This window comes from Oncorhynchus nerka, linkage group LG12 (genome assembly GCF_034236695.1).
Source record: "Oncorhynchus nerka isolate Pitt River linkage group LG12, Oner_Uvic_2.0, whole genome shotgun sequence".
NCBI lineage: Eukaryota > Metazoa > Chordata > Actinopteri > Salmoniformes > Salmonidae > Oncorhynchus > Oncorhynchus nerka.
In genome coordinates this window covers 21,130,884-21,155,522 of record NC_088407.1, presented here as the reverse complement: position 1 = coordinate 21,155,522, position 24,639 = coordinate 21,130,884, and the positions used below count along the sequence as shown (strand labels likewise).

Sequence of the window (24,639 nt, the reverse complement as noted above, 5' to 3'; positions counted from 1 at the left end):
TACGGGTACAACACCAAACATGAGAATGATGAGTTGCTTGAATCTATAGAGAAACATATACTTAATTGGTTATCTAAATTTCCCAATTCGTTATTATTGATAGAAGGGGACTTTAACATTACAATAGATAATTCAACTGATAGATGGCCCCCAGGTAGGCCAACCAATCAGAATTTGGGTTTAATACTTTTTATGGAACAGTTTGATCTTACTGATATATGGAGAGAGAGGTTTCCGGCCGAAAGATCATTCACTTGGAGTAACAAAACAGGCTCCAGATAATCCAGAATAGATTTTTGGCTTATATCCAAATGTATTGATAGTGAGTGTGTTACTACAAATATTTGTACTACTCCCCTCACAGACCATAAGGCTATTTACATTGATATCAAAATATTTACCCCTGATACGAACCTTGGTAGAGCATCCTACTGGAAGCTAAATAGCTCATTATTAAATAATGATATAGTTACATTTGAGGTTAAAGATCTGCTCTCACACTTTTGGGAAAGGGCTTGTGAAGAACAATCTTATTGCAAGAACTGGGAGCTCTTTAAATTTGAGGTGTCCAAATATCTTAGAAAATATGGTAGTAATCTTGCTAAGACCAGAAGAGCTGAGGAGGAAAAGGTGATCATTAAGACTTCCCTTTCTCAGAGGTCCCCAGCTGACCTCTTGGGGGAGGAGAAGATGGAACTAATTGAGTTACAAAATAAACTGGATAATATATATAAATTAAAAGCAGAAGGAGCCTTTATTAGATCTAGGAAAAAATGGATTGAGGAGGGAGAACAGAATTCATCCTATTTCTTTAGACTTGAGAAATTTAACTCTAAAAATAACACTATCCATAAGTTAAACATTGATGGTGTTATTACAGATGACCAAAAATTAATCGCTAAATACTGCAGCAATTTTTACAGAAAATTGTATAGCTCTACGTACTGTCAGGAATCCACAGATATGTTTTTTAACTCACTGAATAATGTTCACTCTATCAGTGATATAGAATATAAACAGTGTGATGAACCCATCAAAGTTGAAGAGATTATAGAGTCTATCAAACATCTAAAGAACAATAAATCACCAGGTGTTGATGGAATTACATCAGAATTTTACAAATTATTTTCTGAACAAGTAGCTCCCTTCCTATTTGAAGTCTTTTTAGAGAGTATAAAAAACAATGTTCTCCCTCCTACAATGAGTCAGGGGTTAATAACACTGATACCTAAGCCTAAAAAAGAAGTGCTGCTCATCGATAACTGGCGTCCAATTTGTCTTCTTAATAATGACTATAAGATATTAGCCTCACTACTTGCAAAAATAATTAAAGAAGTCCTGGATGCAATCATTGATAAAACACAGTCTGGCTTCATGAGGAACAGACATATTTCTAACAATGTCAGACTAGTATTAGACGTACTTGACTACTCAGACCTAATAACTGAGGATAGCTTCATATTATTTTTAGATTTTTATAAAGCATTTGACACAGTAGAGCATCAGTTTCTCTTCCACTCCCTTGAGAGACTTGGCTTTGGGGATTTTTTCTGTAAGGCTATTAAGACTCTCTATGCAAATGGTAACAGCTCTATCACATTGAAACATGGCACCTCACCTAGATTTGAGTTAAAGAGAGGAATTAGGCAAGGTTGTCCTATCTCTCCGTACCTGTTTTTATTAATCACCCAACTTCTTGCAAATTCTTTAAATAATAGTCCTGTACAAGGTATTTCCATAGCTGGTAAAGAAATTATTATAAGCCAGCTGGCTGACGATACTACACTTTTTCTGAAAGACGCTAACCAAATTCCCATATCGATCAATGTGATACAATCCTTTTCCAAAGCGTCTGGTCTATATCTTAACATTAAGAAATGTGAACTCATGGCTGTCAAAGATTGTGTGACACCTTCATATTATGGTATTCCAGTAAAAGAAGAACTTACATATTTAGGCATAACCATTACAAAAGATCAGAAGTCTAGAGGCTTACTAAATTTTAACCCTCTTATTAAAAAACTCAGAAGAAACTAAATCAATGGCTACAGAGGGACTTATCTTTAAAAGGTAGAGTCCTAATAACTAAGGCTGAAGGTATCTCTAGACTAACATATGGTGCTCTATCTTTATATCTTGACCGTAAAATAAGCAAGGAGATAGACCAGATGCTTTTCAACTTTCTTTGGAGAAACCGTACCCATTACATTAGGAAAACTGTTGTAATGAATACTTATGAGAATGGTGGACTGAATTTTCTGGATTTTACTACATTAAATAATACTTTCAAGATCAATTGGATAAAACAATTCCTACAAAACCCACTTCTATCTGGAATTTTATTCCTCATCATGTCTTCTCTACTTTTGGTGGCCTTAACTTCATGTTGTTTTGCAATTATAATATTGACAAAGTTCCAGTGAAACTTTCTGCTTTTCATCGGCAGGTTTTCTTGTCATGGTCCTTAATTTATAAACACAATTTTTCTCCACACAGATATTATATATGGAATAATCGGGATATATTGTATAAAAATACCTCTCTGTTTTTAGAATATTGGTTCAGAAATAATATCCTATTGGTGAGCCAACTGGTAAATGCAGAGGGTCTTTTACTCAGTTATAAAGAATTCTTATCACTTTACAAGGTCCCTGTAACACCTAAAGATTTTGCAATTGTTTTAGATGCCATTCCCCCAGGTGTTGCTATGTTATTCAGGAACATGTCAAGACCTGATTCTCAGAGCCTACCTTCTATTGACCCTGTTGACTCATCAGTAGGAAAGATTTGTTTCTCTTTTGGTCCATTCAACAACAGAGCGATATGATCCTTGTTTCAGCAGGATGTTGTATCTATACCTTATGTCAAGCCTTATTGGAATGGATTTATTGATAATATCTGATGGAAAAAAGTTTGGATGTTGCCACACACATACCTACTTGTTAACAAAATTAAGGAAGTTTCCTTTAAAATTATTCATAAATATTATCCTGCCAACCACTATATGAAGAAGTTTAAGGAAAACATCAACTCAAATTGCTCCTTCTGTAATGACCACCCAGAAACAGTTGTGCATCTTTTTTGGCATTGTATGCATGTAAGAAAACTGTGGCAAGACATCAGTAGGTTTATAATTGAACACATTTATGAAGATTTTACACTATTGTGGAGAGATGTACTGTTTGGATTCTTTACATACAATAGAAATAAGCGGAATCATTTTCATGTAATTAATTTCATTATTCTTTTGGCCAAATTTCATATACACAAATGTAAATTTACAAACAGAAAACCACATTTCCGTACCCTACAAAAAGAAATTGAACTGTATTTTAAGACGGTTAAATGCTCTACTAACAAAAAAGCTGTTAGAATTGTAAGTATATGCATGTCCCTTAAGGTCCTTGTGTAATTGTAATGTGATATTTTACCCCCTAGATCAATTGTCTATTGTTTGTAATCTATGTATGCTTGTGTTCCCTCATGTGCTTTATGTATTGATTTGTTGTTAATAAAAAAAACCATTAAATAAAAAATAAAAAAACATAAAACACATCAAAAAAAAAAAAAAAAAATATTAAAAAAGAAATCTCTACTTCCTGTTTGCATAGTCTTTCTAAGTACCAGAAAGCTCCACTAGGGGGCGAATAACACCATGGAACACAATGAAAATACATTTTAACCATTGTACTAAAATAATCTGTTACCTTCTAACAGGATGGCAGCACAGTGAGACTGGTAAAATAAATTGTAAAATAAATTGCCTACATTTCTACAAATATTAATACCTAATTATGGAAATTAAGAAACAGGATTTTTAAAGTATATATATACTGTTTAAATGGGGGATACAATCTTCCCAGCTCTGCAGATTCTGCTGTGAGGATTCAGAAATGTTGCGAAATAGTTACAAATAGAAATCCAACTGGATGGACATCAGAAATAGAGGAAGGACTAAAAACAAACCAAATGTACCTATTGTAAAATAGATTGTGTCTGTAAAATGTGTATAAGATGAAAAACTGAAGGTAGAAGCCTAAGTATTATTATTTAGTTTACTCCAATTGGGGGACGGGTGGTAGGGTTTGCGGGGAATAATAAAGGTATATTCTAAAAAAAATGTATGTATGTCTATATAGGTATGTGTATGTATATATGTGTATATTTATGCACATGTGTATGTATATATTTACCAAAAAATATATATTTGGGATTGGAAATGATGCAGACAATTACATTGATAGACGCAACAATCTTTCCACAATATTAAACCCCTGGTTCCACAGGAAGAGGGTACTAAGATAATAAACCCTTATTTCTCCCTTCAGGGGATCTGACCTGACCTGACCTCAACCCCTATTTTGCCTAATCCACAGATGTCCATCCGCTTCCCCTATAGCAATCCTGTGATCTCCTCCCATCCACCCAACACATTCCAAAGCCATCTGTCTTTCTACAGAGACTCACCACCTCTTGACATAAAATCCAGTCTCGTCCATTTCTTATTCACTATGCGTCTGATCTATCATGTCTTTAATATCTCAATGTTCAAAGTTTACCCCGAATATAACAAACCTTATGACCTTTTAATCTCTGACACCCACTCCTTTTACAGGAAGGGACCCTGGCAATAGTGACCCCACTCCCCCAGTGGGGTCAAAGGCTACAATCCCTGATGGAGGGTCTGGGAGAGTTCCCGTGGCGACCCTGGTGTGTCTCTGTGTTCTACTGCTCGGCTTGGCTATCACTCTGGGAGTCCTCTGTGAGTATAGAAACATTTCACTGAACCCTGACCCTTTTATACTACTGAACCCTTTTACATTACTGAACCCTTTTACACTACTGAACGCTTTTACACTACTGAACCCTTTTACACTACTGAACCCTTTTGCACTACTGAACCATCTGGACTAGTTATGCATCCACCATAGTTGCTGGCCTGGAACTCTGCTGAAAATTACAATGTGCAAAGAAAATATCCAAGATAGTGACAAACACAAGAGAAAAACCACAACCCTCCATCTTGTCTTATTGTCTCTGTTCCAGATGCTTCCAACATGACTAGTCTTCAAGCTGAGGGGGCTCGCTTTGCCCAGATGAAAGGGAATCTAACAGGTGAGAATATCAATAATCCAGAGGTCTTTACCATGATCAAACCCTTATAAATATATTGCAGAGAATCCGTCATATAAATCATTAAGATGCAGTTTGCCTATGGGGGACTGGCTCAGATGAAAATACTGCAGTTTCACTGTAATAGATAAATAAAATATTGTTTCATTTTAATAGGACTATGGTTAGATAATAGGTCATTCTAGCTTGGTTTACTTACTTTATGGTTAGATGTGTAAATAAATTCATGTTATTCCTCCATATGATTTGCTTTTAATAACAGGGAAACTGCGTGAACTGCAAGACAGCTATAAGAGACTACAGAATGAGACCCACATCATAACAGGTAGGTAGTCTAGAGTAGGACTCAACTGACATGGGACTGATTGGCTGCTGTTCTTCTATTCATATCAGAATATTGTCATAACGTGTCTGTAATTATTGAGGTATTTTGAAAGGCTGGTCATGACACACATCAACACCATCATCCCATACAGCCTAGACCCTCTCCAATTCACAAACACTGCAGATCCACAGATGACACAATCTCTAATGCATTTCACACTGCCCTCTCCTACCTTGACAAGAGGTTAAATTGCTATACATAGACTACAGCTCAGTGTTCAACACCATAGTCCCCTCCAAGATCATCACCAAGCTAAGGACCCTGGGTCTGAACACCTCTCTCTGCAACTGGATCCTTTACAGGCCGGCCCCAGGTTGTGAGGGTAGGCAACAACACATTCACAACACTGACATTCAACACGTAGGCCCCTCAGGGGTGTGTGCTTAGTCCCCTCATGTACTCCCTGTTCACCCACGACTGCGTGGCCATGCACGACTCCAACACCATCATCAAGTTTGCTGATGAAACGACGGTGCTAGGCCTGATCACCGAAAGTGACAAGTCAGCAGGGAGGTCAGAGATGTGGCAGTGTGGTGCCAGGACAACAACCTCTCCCTCAACATCCGTACGACCAGTGAGCTGATCGTGGACTATAGGAGAAAGAGGGGAGACAGGGCTGTTGTGGAGTTGGTCGAGAGCTCCAAGTTCCTTGGCGTCCACATCACTAAGGATTCAACATGGTCAACACACCTCGGCACAGTTGTGAGGATGGCAAGGCAGCGCCTCTTCCCCCTCGTGAGTCTGAAAAGATTTTTCATGGTCCCTCGGATCCTCGAAAAGTTCTACAGCTGCACCAGAGAGCATCTTGACTTACTGGATCACCACTTGGCATGGCAAATGACCCACCCTTGACCGCAAAGTGCTACGGAGGGTGTTGCGGACAGCCTAGTACATCATTGGGGCAGAGCTCCCTGCCATCCAGGACCTTTATATCATGCGGTCAGAGAATGTCCCCGAAAAATTCCAAAAACTCCAGCTACCCAAGCCATGTTCGCTCTCCTACAATCTAGCAAACGGTACCGGGGCATCGACCATAAGACTGCTAAATAGTCTGACTGCTAAATAATCACTTAATGGTACCCAAAACTATCTGCACTGACTATATCTTGCACTGACCCTACGCACACTCACCAGACTATATATACACCCATATACACACACTCACTCACACATACTACATTGACACTCCTAAACAAAACCCACACACATTCACATATGCTACACACACACACACACGCGCACACGCACACGCACACACACACACACACTTGTATTCTCATAATTTGCTACTGTTGTCCTTTATTTAATTCTTATTATGATCTATCCCGATGCCTAGTCACTTTACCCTGCCTTCCTATCTACCTCAAATACCTCTGCACATTGATCTGGTACTGGTACTCCCTGTATATAGCCTCACATTGATCTGGCACTGGTACTCCCTGTATATAGCCTCACATTGATATGTTACTGGTACTCCCTGTACAGTATATAGCCTCACATTGATCTGGTACTGGTACTCCCTGTATATAGCCTCACATTGATCTGGTACTGGTACTCCCTGTATATAGCCTCGCATTGATCTGGTACTGGTACTCCTTGTATATAGCCTCACATTGATCTGGTACTGGTAATCCCTGTATATAGCCTCACATTGATCTGGTACTCTCTGTATATAGCCTCACATTGATCTGGTACTGGCACTCATTGTATATAGCCCCACATTGAACTGGGACTGGTACTCCGTGTATATAGCCTCACATTGATCTGGTACTGGTACTCCTTATATATAGCCTCACATTGATCTGGTACTGGTACTCCCTGTATATAGCCTTACATTGATCTGGTACTGGTACTCCCTGTATATAGCCTCACATTGATCTGGTACTGGTACTCCCTGTATATAGCCTCACATTGATCTGGTACTGGTACTCCCTGTATATAGCCTCACATTGATCTGGTACTGGTACTCCCTGTATATAGCCTCACATTGATCTGGTACTGGTACTCCTTGTATATAGCCTCACATTGATCTGGTACTGGTACTCCCTGTATATAGCCTCACATTGATCTGGTACTGGTACTCCCTTGATCTGGTACTGGTACTGTATATAGCCTCACATTGATCTGGTACTGGTACTCCCTGTATATAGCCTCACATTGATCTGGTACTGGTACTCCCTGTATATAGCCTCACATTGATCTGGTACTGGTACTCCTTGTATATAGCCTCACATTGATCTGGTACTGGTATTCCCTGTATATAGCCTCACATTGATCTGGTACTGGTACTCCCTGTATATACTGTATATAGCCTCACATTGATCTGGTACTGGTACTCCCTGTATATAGCCTCACATTGATCTGGTACTGGTACTCCTTGTATATAGCCTCACATTGATCTGGTACTGGTACTCCCTGTATATACTGTATATAGCCTCACATTGATCTGGTACTGGTACTCCTTGTATATAGCCTCACATTGATCTGTTACTGGTACTCCCTGTATATACTGTATATAGCCTCACATTGATCTGGTACTGGTACTCCCTGTATATAGCCTCACATTGATCTGGTACTGGTACTCCCTGTATATAGCCTCACATTGATCTGGTACTGGTACTCCTTGTATATAGCTCCATTCTTGTGTATTTTATTTTATTCCTCTTGTGCTACTATTTAAACTCTGCATTTCAGGGAAGGGCTCCTACAAGCATTTTATGTTAAAGTTTGTGACAAATAACATTTGATTTCATTTGACAAACTAATGTGAAGTGTTAAACGGGAAGTTTTAACTCAAACTTCTCATTTTAATATACATTTCCATGTTATCAAGATTAGGATTTACACTGCAGTAGTATTGTTCCCCAAAACATGTTGTTTGAATATTGTATATGTTATTATTGTACTGTATATGAGGAAGGACAGGGTTTTTTTCTTGACCAGGAAAAAGTCCTGACCCTAATGAGTTAGTCATATGAGTTTGGTGAAGTGCCTTGGAAAGTAATTTTGTACTTCAAATGTTGTGTTTGCCATTTACATTCCTTTGTAATATGGCCATAATTCAACAGTAATACACTGTCTTCTAATTTAATGTAAATCTCTTCTGTTCTTAGTCCAGGAAGAGATGTTCTCCTCAGGTCTTCGAGACTGTGAGGCCAACCTGACTAGGGTCAAAGATCTCCTGGCAACCATCCAAGGTCAGTTCAATCATTCCCGTGTACTGTGGTTGTGACAAGATGGATTACAGCTACCGATGAGATTTACACATAAAAATAAGAATGTAATCGTAGAATAGAATAGAATGAATCATGGATTCATGGAATAGCATTGAACTACTACAAGAGTTTCGACGTAGGTCTTGAAGCCAGATGTGACTCAGAGTCAGATCTAATTGTTTGATGCCATTCTATTTACTCCTTGCAAGCCATTATTATGAGCCATCCTCCCCTCAGCAGCTACCACTGCTTTTGACCAAACAGATAAATGTAAATGTAAATGTAATTGGGCAGAAGATCAGAAATGTGCTGTCTGTGTAAATACAGCCTGTGTGAAAGAGGGGATTCTAGTGGAATATGTGAACTCTGGGTTCATTTATTCACGTTCTGTCTCTAAGGCCATGTTTATACAGGCAGCCCAATTCTGATATTTAGCTAAATTACTGTCAAAAGACCTGATTGCTCAAAATACCAATAATTGGGCAAAAGATAAGAATTGGGCTGTCTGTGTAAACGCAGAATGTCATTGATTCTCATTCCAGTTATCTCCTTTCTCATGTGGTTAACTCTCCCTTAGCTCACAACTCTTGTGCTCTCTTAAAGGGGCACACACACATTTAATAAGAACATCACAAGATATATAAATGAAAGTTATCACATTTCAATTCTGTTATCTCTTTTCTCTTCTAGGGAATCAGAAGGAATGTAATGCTGATACAAAATCATGTTCTCCTGGCTGGGAGTTCTACAATGGATCATGCTACTACTTCTCTATAGGCAAACTGACCTGGGAACAGAGTCAGCATGCCTGCATCCGTGACGGAGGACACCTGGTCATTGTAGAGAGTCAGCAGGAGCAGGTAAGATTGGAGGTGCAGTAATGAATTGCTACATGACTCTCAAATAAAGTGCAGACTTCAGGTTAGGACACGGCTTTGTGTGATAAATAAGCCTACAGATTAAGCAGACTTGCAAATATGGAGATTTACAGTTAGCTGGTGTTCTAAAGTGTTTCCATTCCCCTTTTACATTTGAGTTAAAGATCCAGCTGTAGTTTTAATTATCTAGATTTAATATTTGAAAGATATTCTACTGGTGTCTTTCTCTGCAACATCTCAGTCTATTGTTTGACTAACATAAGTTGTCTCCTTCATAGGAGTTTATAATCGAAAGACTTGTGAGAAGCACTGATTTTAATAACAGCCCCTGGATTGGACTGACAGACAAGAAGCAAGAGGGAGTGTGGGTCTGGATGGACAATACAACTCTTGATGACAGCATCAAGTAAGGCCATACAACATAACACTTACAACACGCACACACACATCTACACACATTTGTACACTCAAGTACACAATAACACATTCCCACTTAACCATAGAATAATAGTCTATATGTGTTTCCTTCTGTGGACACATACAGTAGCTTGCGAAACTATTCACTCCCCTTGTCATTTTTCCTATTCTGTTGCATTACAACCTGGAATTAAAATATATTTTTGGGGAGTTTGCATCATTTGATTTACACAACATGCCTACCACTTTGAAGATGCAAATGATATTTTATTGTGAAACAAACAAGAAGTAACACAGAACACTAAACTTGAGCATGCATAACTATTCTTATCACTGCATTGTCGGAACTAGAAGCACAAGCATTTCGCTACACTCGCATTAACATCTGCTAACCATGTGTATGTGACAAATAAAATTTGATTTGATTTGATTTGACCCCCCCCAAAAGTCAATACTTTGTAGAGCCACCTTTTGCAGCAATTAAGGCTTCAAGTCTTGTGAGGTATGTCTCTATAAACTTGGCACATCTAGCCACTAGGATTTCTTCCCATTCTTCAAGGCAAAACTGCTTCAGCTCCTTCAAATTGGATGGGTTCCGCTGGTGTACAGCAATCTTTAAGTCATACCACAGATTCTCAATTGGATTGAGGTCTGGGCTTTGACTAGGCCATTCCAAGACATTAAAATGTTTCCCCTTAAACCACTCGAGAGTTGCTTTAGCAGTATGCTTAGGGTCATTGTCCTGCTGGAAGGTGAACTTCCAGTCTCAAATCTCTGGAAGACTGAAACAGGTTTCCCTCAATTTCCCTGTATTTAGCGCACTCCATCATTCCTTCAATTCTGGCCAGTTTCCCTGTCCCTGCAGATGAAAAACATCCCCACAGAATGATGTTGCCACCACCATGCTTCACTGTGGGGATGGTGTTCTCTGGGTGATGCGAGGTGTTGTGGTTGTCCCAGACATAGCGTTTTCCTTAATTGACAAAAAGCAACATTTTTTCTCATCTGGACAGAGTACCTTCTTCCATATGTTTGGGGAGTCTCCCACATGCCTTTTGGCAAACACCAAACGTGTTTGCTTATTTATTTCTTTAAGCAATGGCTTTTTTCTGACCACTCAAGTGATCCTATGGAGAGATACTCCAATCTCCGCTGTGGAGCATTGCAGCTCCTTCAGGGTTATCTTTGGTCTCTTTGTTGCCTCTCTGATTAATGCCTGGTCCATGAGTTTTGGTGGGCAGCCCTTTCTTGGCAGGTTTGTTATTGTGCCATATTCTTTCCATTTTTTAATAATGGATTTAATGGTGCTCCGTGAGATGTTCAAAGTTTCAGATGTTTTTTTATAACCCAACCCTGATCTGTAGTTCTACACAACTTTGTCCCTGACCTGTTTGGAGAGCTCCATGGTCTTGAAGGTGCTCCTTGCTTGGTGGTGCCCCTTGCTTAGTGGTGTTGCAGACTCTGGGACTCTTTCAGAACAGGTTTATATATATATACTGAGACCATGTGACACTTAGATTGCACACAGGTGGACTTTATTTAACTAGTTATGTGACTTCTGAACGTAATTGATTGCACCAGATCTTATTTAGGGGCTTCATAGCAAAGGGGGTGAATACATATGCACGCACGCACCGCTTTTCCAGGTTTTTAATTTTTTTTAACAAATAATTGTTTTCACTTCACCAATTTGGACTATTTTGTGTATGTCCATTACATGAAATCCAAATAGAAATCTATTTAAATGACAACAAAATAGGAAAAACGCCAAGGCGGATAAATACTTTTGCAAGGCACTGTACAGTATGGAGTAATGGTGTCCCTCCTCCCTGTTGTAGGTTCTGGGACCCAAACACTGAAACATTTTCAAGCCGTCCAGAACCAAATAACTGGGAGCCAGGTGAAGACTGTGCCCGAATGGGTCAAAGATGTTCCAGTCGGATCAAATGTTGGTTTGACTTTTCATGTGACCAACCATGTCGGAGAATCTGTGAGAGTCGTGCAGCCTGTGAGAGACCTGCAGCCACTTCATAGTGCTGCCAAATGGAATGTATTGAATTAATAACCAGCACAAGGTACTGCATTGTAGGGCAGTATAAAGGACCAGTTTCCCAGACACAGATTAAACCTAGTCCTGGACTAAGAAGCATATTCAATAGAGATTCTCCATTCAAAGTGTTTCTAAGTCCAGGACTAGGGATTAATATGTGTCCAGGAAACCGATCTGTAATGTCTAATTTGGATTCCTGGAGAGTACTAGCCATACAATGAATATACCAAGCACTGGAGTTGCACCCCCCACCCACCCTTTTGCCCTCAGAACAGCCTCAATTCATCAGGGTGTGGACTCTACAAGGTGTCGAAAGCGTTCCACAGGGATGTTGGCCCATGTTGACTACAAAGCTTCCCAAAGTTGTGTCAAGTTGGCTGGATGTCCTTTGGGTGGTGGACCATTGTCAACACAAACAATAAAAAAAACAGCAGCGTTGCATTTCCTGACACAATCCAGTGTGCTTGGCACGTACTACCATAACCTGTTAAAACTTTGGTCTTGCCCATTCATCCTCTAAATGGCACACATAAACAATCCATGTCTCAATTGTCTCAAGGCTTAAAATCGAAGTGACATCAAAAAGAAATCATAGAGTTGCAAAGAAAAAAAACATATCTCAGACTGGCCAATTAAAAATAAAAGATTAAAAAACACTGGACAGAGGAACTCTGCCTCGAAGGCCTGCGTCCCGGTGTTGCCTCTTCACTTTTGACGCGCATACTATTTAAAAGTTCTTAAGGATTTTAAGGATATTCCATGCGAAAAATTGCCAAGAAACTGAAGATCTCGTACAACGCAGAACAGTGCAAACTGGCCCAAACCAGAATAGAAAGCGGAGTGAGAGACCCCAGTGCACAACTGAGAAAGAGGACAAGTACATTAGTGTCTAGTTTGAGAAACAGACGCTTTACAAGTCCTGAACTCGCCTACCATTAAGTGCTAAGTTATTCAGTTATATTCAGATATTCAGGAGTAACATTAAAACAGAGTAATATGCCCCACCAACATTAGACAATTATACAGAAAACACTCAAATTGCTGAATCCAGTAAATAAAATCAATGATGACCGAATAGTCAGATTAACTGATAACTAAACTAGAAGTGCAGATGTCATTATTTTGCAAAGTGCGTAGATGTATAGGTAATTCATCCGTGGGGGACATCTGAGAATGCGACTGTACAGACTTGTTAGTGCAGCAGAAAGATCAAAGTACCCCAAATGTAGAGGTTGTGAGTTTCAAATCCCAGGTGGGGTCATATTGAAGTGATCATGTCAAAATGTAAAGCATGTCACTCACCTTAAAACTCATACACCATTTAATTACATCCCTTGCAAAAAAGACTCATGTGAAATGTGCGATTTCACATGAAAATCACATTTTCACATGTGAAATAGCTGTTTTCACATGTTAAGCTGACATTTTCACATCTTGAACCCATATGTTCACATGTATTAAATGCACGTTAACACTACCTTTTCACAAAAATCACGGTTCCACCTCACGTGAAAATAGAATTGCATTTTCACACTTGAAAAAAATCACATTTGAAAATCAAAATATGCTGTTTTAGTTGTGAAAATGTTTTCACATGTAGTTTCATGGTATCACATTGAAATGTTTTCACATGCTAAAATAGTTTCACATGTGTAGTTTAATGTTATCACATGTCGCTTTTACATGTCGTCACATGCCAGCAGCAAACCACCCTTAATCCCACTGTGCTGGCTTGCCTCTGAAGCTGAGCAGGGTCGGGCCTGGTCTGTCTCTGGATGGGAGACTGCTGGAAATGGCGTTGGAGTGTCAGTTGGGGTAACTCTTCCCTCTGGTTTAAGGAGATCCCAGAGCAGTCTAGGTGACATTACCCTGCTTAGGGTGCTGTCTTATTGATAGGAAGTTAAATGGTTGTCCTGACTCTCTGTGGTTATTAAAAATCCCATGGCACTTGTTGTAAGACTAGGGATGTTAACCCTGGTGTCATGGCAACATTCCCAACCTGGCCCCCTTCCATCACAGCCACCTCATCATCCCCCTCATTACTAGTTGGCATAATACAGTGTCTTCAGAAAGTATTCACACCCCTTGACTTTTCCACATGTTGTTGTGTTACAGCCTGAATTTCAATTTGATTACATTGAGATGTTTTGTCACTGGCCTAAACACAATACCCCATAATGTGGAATTATGTTTTTCAAAATGTTTACAAATTAATATAAAGTGGAAAGCAGACATTTCTTGAGTCAACCCCTTTGTTATGGCAAGCTTAATAAGTTCAGGAGTGAATTGTGTTTAACAAGTCACGTAATAAATTGCATGGACTCACTCTGTGTGCAATGATAGTTTTTAACATGATTTGTGAATGACTACCTCATCTCTATACCCCGATAAACAATTATCTCCAAGGTCCCTCAATTGAGAAGTGAATTTCAAACACAGATTCCACCCGAAAGACTAGGTTTCCAATGCCTCTTAAAGAGGGGCACCCATTGGTAGGCAAAATAAAAAGAAGCAGACTTGAGTATCTGTTTGAGCTTGGTGAAGTTGGTAACTACACCTTGGATGGTGTATCAATACTCCCAGTCACTAGAATGATACAGGTGTCTGTCACGACTCCTACCGAAGCTGGCTCCTGTTCGGGCGGTGCTCGGTGGTCGTCGTCACCGGTCTACTCGCTGCCACCAACCCCTTTTCCCTTTTCTGTTGGTTTTGTCTAATTAGTTACACCTATTTCTTGTTTACATTTAGTTGGGCTATTTAAGCTGGTCTGCCTGCCTGCTCTTTGTGCGGGCTTATTTTCCCCACTGTGTTTGTGTGTGGTAGTGTATTGGTAGCGTGTTTCGTTTTGGGGTTTTCCCTCTGGACTTGTTAGGTCCTGGTTTTGGGTATTGTGTTTGTTGCGCCCGTGAGTTTTGGCGCGCATGATTTTCCCCATGCCTAAATAAAGCACTACTCAGTACTTTCTGCATCCTGCACCTGACTCCGCACCCACTACGTTTATGTGTGTCACAGTGTCCTTCCTCACTAACTGCCAGAGAGGAAGGAAACTTCTCAGGGATTTCACCATGAGGCCAATGGAGACCTTTTAAAACAGTTGGCGTTAAATGGCTGTGATAGGAGAAAACTGAGGATCGATCAACAACATTGTAGTTACTCCACAATACTGTCTGCGTATTAATAATTAGACATACAGTATGTATAAAAAGAAGAAACATTATTACATACTAGGTAGGTTGTTGCTTGATTGATTTATTCATTGAATGATTGGTTTATGTATTTACTTATTGATTGGATGGGTTTCCCATTTTCAATTCAGTTGTTTTGTTTACACATTTCAAGCATGTACAGTGCTACTGTATTCATCTGCATGTTTTCACATTCATTTACAGAAAATAAGACAGTATGCAAAACGCTCTACTGCTAAAGGGGCACCCTGCCGCCATTTTGTTTTTACAATTGCAATGTTTACAAACAATGCAGTTAAACAAGCATATGTTGTATTCTACATGAATCAATAGTTATATACCACTCATTTAAAAGTATGTAGCAATCGCAAATTGCCACTTCAAATATGGATGAAATTAGACCAAAACAAAATAAACAATAAATTATCATAATTCTCTTCTTTGTAACTTCCCCTGTGTTTGCTGTTCAGTATCTGAGTCTATGGGTCAAGTCTTAGTCAATGTAACATCAGGGGTCTTTGAGAGGGATGCAGGGGTAGTTTAGTAGGGTAGTTTATCTCCTTTTGTGCAGTACACCGTGTCTGGTTTCTTTAGATTATATCCTTTGTCCACTGGGTGGCGCTGTGCTGCAGCTGGTATCTGTAGGGTGCTGTAGAATGTCTCTGCCTGTGGGGGGGACTGTGGTTCTTTCCTCTCTTCTGGTGAAGTGTACTCTTTGTCCCCTGGATGGCCCTCTTCTCCTTCTGCTGATGCTGGTACTGCTCCTGGTCTCCTTGCAGAAATGTAGATAGATGTCACCTCAGATCCAGGGGTGTTCTGTGGTTCTGGTCTTCCTGGTATAGCGCTCACTGGGTTTTCAACTTCTGGAACAACGGCCTGTTAGGAGATGGGTAATCATAATAATGGTCATTATTTAAAATGTTTAAAATTCTAAGAGTCTAAAAGTTTGGGCGGTGGGGGGATTGCTTTAACATGGTCATAACATGCATCATTTACAGGAGCTATTTGATTTGGATTTTTAGGACCCGTTTAGGTATCGAAAACAAATATTTATACATGTTATGATAAATGATTGAATTTGGTCTTTAGTCCCAATTCCCATAGAAACGCATTGAAAAGCACATTCATAAACAGGAGTAAGGTTTTGAAGTGACTGTCATTTATCTAGGAGATCTTGTAAACATTTCACTCCTTTTTTTGGGGTAGGCACAAATTGAGATGCAGCCTGTGCAACAAAAAAAACATATCTCTAGCTTTGACAGATTTTGATGTGGATATTATTATTATGTTACTTACATTTATGCACCGGTATGTCAATAGACTCTACGGTTGTTTCAACATAGATTAATGAGAGGGTACCTTCAGAAGCAGTATTTCTTTAGGGGATCGCCATCTTCTGGTTGATATGATGCATCCTACACCAACTAAGAATAATCCACCAGTAACAATACCCACAATGATGCCAACTAGTGATGCTGCAGCGATCCCCTTCTTCTCACCAATACCTGAGATGTCACACCCACACATATACACACAAAAACAGCATTATCCACATTTTTGCTGGAGAAGAATATAACTGCAATGATAAAACTTAGTTGATTTAAAAAAAATAATGATAGAGGAATTCACAGAAAGCGGAAGTTAGTAAATTAGACTGACATTGAGACACCATGCGTTGTGATTTGGTCTCTGCATTGATGTGATTGTTGACAATACACTGGATAAATCCATTACAACTGGAGACGGTGACCTCACAGAGTGACAGAGTATCTTGGTACAGTGTGTACTGACCTCATCACAGACAGAGAATATCCAGCTTGAACAATTCAGTGTGATGTTGCAAAGTCCTGTACTTGTAGTATTTTATTTAGCTTTTATTTAACTAGGCAAGTCAGTTAAGAACAAATTATTTTTACAATGACAGCCTATCAGGGAACAGTGAGTTAACTCAAATCAAATCAAATGTATTTATATAGCCCTTCGTACATCAGCTGATATCTCAAAGTGCTGTACAGAAACCCAGCCTAAAACCCCAAACAGCAAGCAATGCAGGTGTAGAAGCACGGTGGCTAGGAAAAACTCCCTAGAAAGGCCAAAACCTAGGAAGAAACCTAGAGAGGAACCAGGCTATGTGGGGTGGCCAGTCCTCTTCTGGCTGTGCCGGGTGGAGATTATAACAGAACATGGCCAAGATGTTCAAATGTTCATAAATGACCAGCTTGGTCGAATAATAATAAGGCAGAACAGTTGAAACTGGAGCAGCAGCACGGCCAGGTGGACTGGGGACAGCAAGGAGTCATCATGTCAGGTAGTCCTGAGGCATGGTCCTAGGGCTCAGGTCCTCCGAGATAGAGAAAGAGAGAATTAGAGAGAGAGCACACTTAAATTCACACAGGACACCGAATAGAACAGGAGAAGTACTCGAGATATAACAAACTGACCCTAGCCCCCCGACACATAAACTACTGCAGCATAAATACTGGAGGCTGAGACAGGAGGGGTCAGGAGACACTGTGGCCCCATCCGAGGACACCCCCGGACAGGGCCAAACAGGAAGGATATAACCCCACCCAGTTTGCCAAAGCACAGCCCCCACACACTAGAAGGATATCTTCAACCACCAACTTACCATCCTGAGACAAGGCTGAGTATAGCCCACAAAGATCTCCGCCACGCCACAACCCAAGGGGAGGGGGGGGGGGGCGCCAACCCAGACAGGATGACCACATCAGTGAATCAACCCACTCAGGTGACGCACCCCTCCAGGGACGGTATGAGAGAGCTCCAGTAAGCCAGTGACTCAGACCCTGTAATAGGGTTAGAGGCAAAGAATCCCAGTGGAAAGAGGGGAACCGGCCAGGCAGAGACAGCAAGGGCGGTTCGTTGCTCCAGAGCCTTTCCGTTCACCTTCCCACTCCTAGGCCAGACTACACTCAATCATATGACCCACTGAAGAGATGAGTCTTCAGTAAGGACTTAAAGGTTGAGACCGAGTTTGCTTCTCTGACATAGGTAGGCAGACTGTTCCATAAAAATGGAGCTCTATAGGAGAAAGCCCTGCCTCCAGCTGTTTGCTTAGAAATTCTAGGGACAATTAGGAGGCCTGCGTCTTGTGACCGTAGCCTACGTGTAGGTATGTACGGCAGGACCAAATCAGAGAGATAGGTAGGAGCAAGCCCATGTAATGCTTGGTAGGTTAGCAGTAAAACCTTGAAATCAGCCCTTGCTTTGACAGGAAGCCAGTGTAGGGAGGCTACCACTGGAGTAATATGATCAAATTTTTTGGTTCTAGTCAGGATTCTAGCAGCCGTATTTAGCACTAACTGAAGGTTATTTAGTGCTTTATCCGGGTGGCCGGAAAGTAGAGCATTGCAGTAGTCTAACCTAGAAGTGACAAAAGTATGGATGAATTTTTCTGCATCATTTTTGGACAGAAAGTTTCTGATCTTTGCAATGTTACGTAGATGGAAAAAAGCAGTCCTTGAAATGGTCTTGATATGTTCTTCAAAAGAGAGATCAGGGTCCAGAGTAATGCCGAGGTCCTTCACAGTTTTATTTGAGACGACTCTACAACCATTAAGATTAATTGTCAGATTCAACAGAAGATCTCTTTGTTTCTTGGGACCTAGAACAAGCATCTCTGTTTTGTCCGAGTTTAAAAGTAGAACGTTTGCAGCCATCCACTTCCTTATGTCTGAAACACATGCTTCTAGCGAGGGCAATTTTGGGGCTTCGCCATGTTTCATTGAAATGTACAGCTGTGTGTCATCCGCATAGCAGTGAAAGTTAACATTATGTTTTCGAATGACATCCCCAAGAGGCAAAATATATAGTGAAAACAATAGTGGTCCTAAAACGGAACCTTGAGGAACACCGAAATTTACAGTTGATTTGTCACAGGACAAACCATTCACAGAGACAAACTGATATCTTTCTGACAGATAAGATCTAAACCAGGCCAGAACTTGTCCGTGTAGACTAATTTGGGTTTCCAATCTCTCCGAAGGAATGTGGTGATCGATGGTATCAAAAGCAGCACTAAGGTCTAGGAGCACGAGGACAGATGCAGAGACTCGGTCTGATGCCATTAAAAGGTATTTTACCACCTTCACAAGTGCAGTCTCAGTGCTATGATGGGGTCTAAAACCAGACTGAAGCATTTCGTATACATTTTTTGTCTTCAGGAAGGCAGTGAGTTGCTGCGCAACAGCCTTTTCTAAAATTTTGGAGAGGAATGGAAGATTCGATATAGGCCGATAGTTTTTTATATTTTCTGGGTCAAAGTTTGGCTTTTTCAAGAGAGGCTTTATTACTACCACTTTTAGTGAGTTTGGTACACATCCGGTGGATAGAGAGCCGTTTATTATGTTCAACATAGGAGGGCCAAGCACAGGAAGCAGCTCTTTCAGTAGTTTAGTTGGAATAGAGTCCAGTATGCAGCTTGAAGGTTTAGAGGCCATGATTATTTTCATCATTGTGTCAAGAGATATAGTACTAAAACACTTGAGCGTCTCTCTTGATCCTAGGTCCTGGCAGAGTTGTGCAGACTCAGGACAACTGATCTTTGAAGGAATATGCAGATTTAAAGAGGAGTCCGTAATTTGCTTTCTAATAATCATTATCTTTTCCTCAAAGAGGTTCATGAATTTATCACTGCTAAAGTGAAAGCCATCCTCTTTTGGGGAATTCTGCTCTTTAGTTAGCTTTGTGACAGTATCAAAAAGGAATTTCGGATTGTTCTTATTTTCCTCAATTAAGTTAGAAAAATAGGATGATCGAGCAGCAGTAAGGGCTCTTCGGTACTGCACGGTACTGTCTTTCCAAGCTAGTCGGAAGACTTCCAGTTTGGTGTGGCGCCATTTCCGTTCCAATTTTCTAGAAGCTTGCTTCAGAGCTCGGGTATTTTCTGTGTACCAGGGAGCTAGTTTCTTATGAGAAATGTTTTTAGTTTTTAGGGGTGCAACTGCATCTAGGGTATTGCGCAAGGTTAAATTGAGTTCCTCAGTTAGGTGGTTAACTGATTTTTGTCCTCTGGCGTCCTTGGGTAGACAGAGGGAATCTGGAAGGACATCAAGGAATCTTTGTGTTGTCTTTGAATTTATAGCACGACTTTTGATGTTCCTTGGTTGGGGTCTGAGCAGTTTATTTGTTGCAATTGCAAACGTTAAAAAATGGTGGTCCGATAGTCCAGGATTATGAGGAAAAACATTAAGATCCACAACATTTATTCCATGGGACAAAACTCGGTCCAGAGTATGACTGTGACAGTGAGTGGGTCCAGAGACATGTTGGACAAAACCCACTGATTCGGTTTTGTTAACTGCCTTGTTCAGGGGCAGAACGACAGATTTTACCTTGGGGATTCGATCTATCATGATTAAATGTAGTTAGTTGTTTCATACATAGAATCTGATCTATCATGATTAAATGTAGTTAGTTGTTTCATACATAGAATCTGCTCCATCATGATTAAATGTAGTTAGTTGTTTCATACATAGAATCTGTTCTGTCATGATTAAATATGGTCCGTGCACCAATCTTTCCAGAATACTTACATAATTATTATTTTAAAAATACAAGGAATTTACAGGTAACTGGCAAAATAAAGGAACCGCTTGAGTCAATGAGGGGTACAAAGTATATTGAAAGCAGGTGCTTTCAAACAAATGCGGTTTCTGAGTTAATTAAGCAATGCTTAGTGTCATGTCTAAAAATACTGGGCATGTGCAGTTGCTTATTATTTTGGCTACAATGGCTATGCCCCCATAGGATGACATTGCCCCCATCCACAGGGCACGAGTGGTTCCCGAATGGTTTGATGAGCATGAAAAGGAAGTAAACCATATGCCATGGCCGTCTCAGTTACCAGATCTCAACCCAATTGTCCACTTAAGGGAGATTGTGGCGTGTCGCCTAAGACAGAGTTTTCCACCACCATCAACAAAATACCACAGACACTTAGAATCCATGCCATTGAAGCTGTTCTGGCTAGAGGCCCAATACCCTATTAAGACACTTGATGTTGATGCTTCCCTTATTTTGCCAGTTATCTGTAGCTACACAGCAGAGCTGTGGAAAAACACAAACGTTAAGGTAAATGCAGTTCATGTTCCAATCTTTACAAAGTACTGTATGACAACCATATCTCTTCAATCACTATATGAAATTAAATGTTGGGGTGTATGGTCAGAACAGTCTCCACTCAAAATAAAACCAGCATGATACAATTGCCTTTCACATGTTATTTTGAGTCACATAAAAACTCAAAATATGTCTAAAAATCACAAATAAAGAAATAGGATGAAGCATTAAGAGATGGAGGCTTGATGAAGTGAACAAATATCTACCGTCATCTTCAGAGTGTCCAGAGTTGAGGTATGGAGGTGCGGGGTTTTATGACACCTCACGCCCATTGTAAATTTTAAGGCAGCATGAATCGAAACATTCTCCCATGGGGAATCACCACTTTTTATTAGATATGAAAATTAATACAAAATATAACACAACTTCTCCATTTTTAATTCCATAGTGGAACATTCATCTGGCTCCTTTAACAACTACTGAAACCATTTTACAAAATACATGTTGAAAATGTATATCTGCTGTAAAAAACTTTTAATTTTTATTTTTACAAAATACTTAGTAGACAGTATTTAAAAAAGAATACAAGTCAAAAGTAAGTGGAGTTTAAAGGGAGACTCAGCGATATGACGTAGATGCAGAAAGTGCACAGTGGTTCAATTTCCACAATAACTAAGAGCGTTTAACTTCTCTGCTGTATTGGTCCAGTGGCTAACACGCTGAACAGCGTGAGGTGAACCCGTGCATATGCGCAGATACTGTGTGTGACTGAAGTCTTGCATCTCACTCATCTCAATATCTGCGATGCTACTGGTGGCAATGTCATTTCCCTGAGTCTACCTTAAATATATAAATAAGCATTAAAGCTGCATTATGTAAATATACATTTTTTATAAAAAACTATATCTACGTGTTCCAACTCAATTGTTATAGCAGGTTCAGCCAATCAAGTATAAACACATCTTTAGTATTCTAAATTCAAATTAAAAACTGAAAAGATTCACGTACTGTATACTCTAAAGCATGAGGCTCAACTATTTCCAGCTGCATGTAAAAAGCATGACATTATGTAAAACACAACACATAAAAAAAATTGCAGGAAATTCAACTTTTAAACAAAAAAAGGCACTACACTTGTTTTATTAACGAACTGAAATAAAGAGGCAAGTGGAATATTTCATGAAAAATCGATATCAATCAACAATAACAAAAAAAAAAGCTTACAAGCCACCAAAAACTGAGAATGTAAACTTACAAAACCATAACATTCAGCATTTGTGAAATTCCATTCACTGATATTAAACTCAGTAAACACTATCATATATCAATGGCAAAAAACAAAATGGTAAAAACCACAAAAGTGGTTGTTCAGCTTACAGTTCATACCGTAATGATCACACGGATGATTCGTTCTGTTCGATGACATCATCACATGCCATCTGGTCTTGACAAGATTTGACTGTTGAACACAAACCTGCAGGAATATAATGGATGGAAAGTAGCATTACTTATTTTGTACATAATGTTGACGCAACCGTCTCTTATGACCAAAAATAACTTCTGGATATCAGGACCACGGACTGGCAGAATCCTTTTTTCCTTTAACGAGTCTGACGAGTCCAACGCAAATGATATACTGCCTTCTCAGGAACAGGCCCAGATCCCTGTGATTTGCGTTTAGAGGAAGCAGAGAAAAAGGGGCCAAAGGGCAGGCTGCTTTCTGAGAATTCGTAAGCGTTTGAATAAACCCCTACTTCCTTCCATTCTGCTAGCTATCGTGCAATCTTTGGAGAATAAAATCGATGACCTACACGGAAGATTGAACTACCAATGGGACATTCAAAACTGTAATATCTTATTCTTCATGGAGTCGTGACTGAACGACGACACTATCAACATACAGCTGGCTGGTTACACGCTGTATCGGCAGGATAGAACAGCGGCGTCTGGTAAGACAAGAGATGGTGGACTATGTATTTTTGTAAATAAAAGCTGGTGTACGATATCTAAGGAAGTCTCGAGCTATTGCTCACATGAGGTAGAGTATCTAATGATAAGCTGTAGACCACACTATCTACCTAGAGAGTTTATCTGTATATTTTGTAGCTGTTTACATACCACCACAGTCAGAGGCTGGCACTAAGATAGCATTGAGCAGACCACCACAGTGCTTGTTCCCAAGAACACTAAGGTAACCTTCCTAAATGGCTACCAACCTGCAGCACCCACGTCTGAAGTGCTTTGAAAGGCTGGTCATGGCTCACATCAACACCATAGTCCCAGAAACTATAGACCCACTCCAATGTGCATACCAACAGATCCACAGATAATGCAATCTCTATTGCACTCCACACATTTGCCTTTCCCACCTGGACAAAAGGAATACCTATGTGAGAATGCTATTTATTGACAACAGCTCAGCTTTCAACACCTTAGTGCCCTCAAAGATCATCACTAAGCTAAGGACCCTGGGACTAAACACCTCCCTTTTCAACTTGATCCTTGGCTTCTTGACGGGCCGCCCCCAGGTGGTAAGGGTAGGTAACACCACATCCGCCACGCTGATCCTCAACACAGGGGCCCCTCAGGGGTGCGTGCTCAGTCCCCTGCTGTCCTCCCTGTTCACTCATGATTGCACAGCCAGGCACTACTCCAACACCATCATTAAGTTTGCCGATGACACAACAGTGGGAGGCCTGATCACAGACCATGACAAGACAGCCTATAGGGATGAGGTCAGAGACCAGGCCGTGTGGTGACAAGACAAAGGAGATGATTGTGGACTACTGGAAAAAAAAAAAAAAAAGAGTACAGAGCATGCCCCCATTCTCATCGAGTGGGCTGCAGGGGAGCAGGATGAGAGCTTCTAGTTCCTTGGTGTCCACATCACCAACAAACTAACATGGTCCAATCACACCAAGACAGTCGTGAAGCTGGCACGACAAAACCTTTTCACGTTCAGGAGAGTGAAAAAATATGGCATGGGTCCTCAGATCCTCAAAAGGTTCTACAGTTGCACCACGAGAGCATCCTGACTGGTTGCATCACCGCCTGGATTGGCAACTGCCCGGCCTCCGACCGCAATGCACTACAGAGGGGAATGCGAAAGGCCCACTACATCACTTGGGCCAAGCTTCCTGCCTTCCAGGACCTCTATACCAGGCGGTGTCAGAGGGAGACCCTAAAAATTGTCAAGGACTCCAGCCACCCTATTCATAGACTGTTTTCTTTGCTACTGCACGTCAAGCAGTACCGGAGCGCCAAGTCTATGTCTAAGAGGCTTCTAAACAGCCTC

General features: G+C 40.3%; 2 protein-coding genes and 2 long non-coding RNA genes across 11 annotated transcripts in view; 2 read left to right on the top strand and 2 right to left on the bottom strand.

Moving 5' to 3' along the window:
* Nucleotides 1-24,639, top strand: part of LOC135574291 (uncharacterized) — a 237,640-nt gene that overhangs the window by 109,076 nt on the left and 103,925 nt on the right. The window lies entirely within an intron of this gene.
* LOC115118803 (C-type lectin domain family 4 member F-like) overlaps nucleotides 1-24,639 on the top strand; it is a 94,058-nt gene that overhangs the window by 18,959 nt on the left and 50,460 nt on the right. The window contains exons 3-9 of one of the 2 annotated variants that reach the window (XM_029647517.2): nucleotides 4,616-4,762; nucleotides 5,047-5,115; nucleotides 5,396-5,458; nucleotides 8,632-8,715; nucleotides 9,424-9,593; nucleotides 9,890-10,017; nucleotides 11,867-15,037. In XM_029647517.2, the coding sequence (XP_029503377.1) occupies nucleotides 4,616-4,762; nucleotides 5,047-5,115; nucleotides 5,396-5,458; nucleotides 8,632-8,715; nucleotides 9,424-9,593; nucleotides 9,890-10,017; nucleotides 11,867-12,062 (857 nt within the window). In that variant the 3' untranslated portion in view covers nucleotides 12,063-15,037. Of the gene's footprint in view, nucleotides 1-4,615; nucleotides 4,763-5,046; nucleotides 5,116-5,395; nucleotides 5,459-8,631; nucleotides 8,716-9,423; nucleotides 9,594-9,889; nucleotides 10,018-11,866; nucleotides 15,038-24,639 lie in introns of those variants that run through there. The other variant, XM_065025386.1, reaches the window with a different exon arrangement.
* Nucleotides 15,312-17,944, bottom strand: LOC115118805 (uncharacterized). The gene is made up of 2 exons (XR_003861903.2): nucleotides 16,560-17,944; nucleotides 15,312-16,139 (listed from the first exon to the last, which is right to left on the bottom strand). It is a non-coding gene; the product is annotated as an uncharacterized LOC115118805 (long non-coding RNA).
* The window catches only part of LOC115118802 (Fc receptor-like protein 5), an 83,011-nt gene continuing 80,089 nt past the window's right edge, over nucleotides 21,718-24,639 (bottom strand). For all 7 annotated transcript variants that reach the window (XM_065025376.1, XM_065025378.1, XM_065025380.1 and 4 more), the window contains one exon: nucleotides 21,718-22,818. The gene's annotated coding sequence lies outside the window, so the exon portion shown is untranslated. The remainder of the gene's footprint in view (nucleotides 22,819-24,639) is intronic.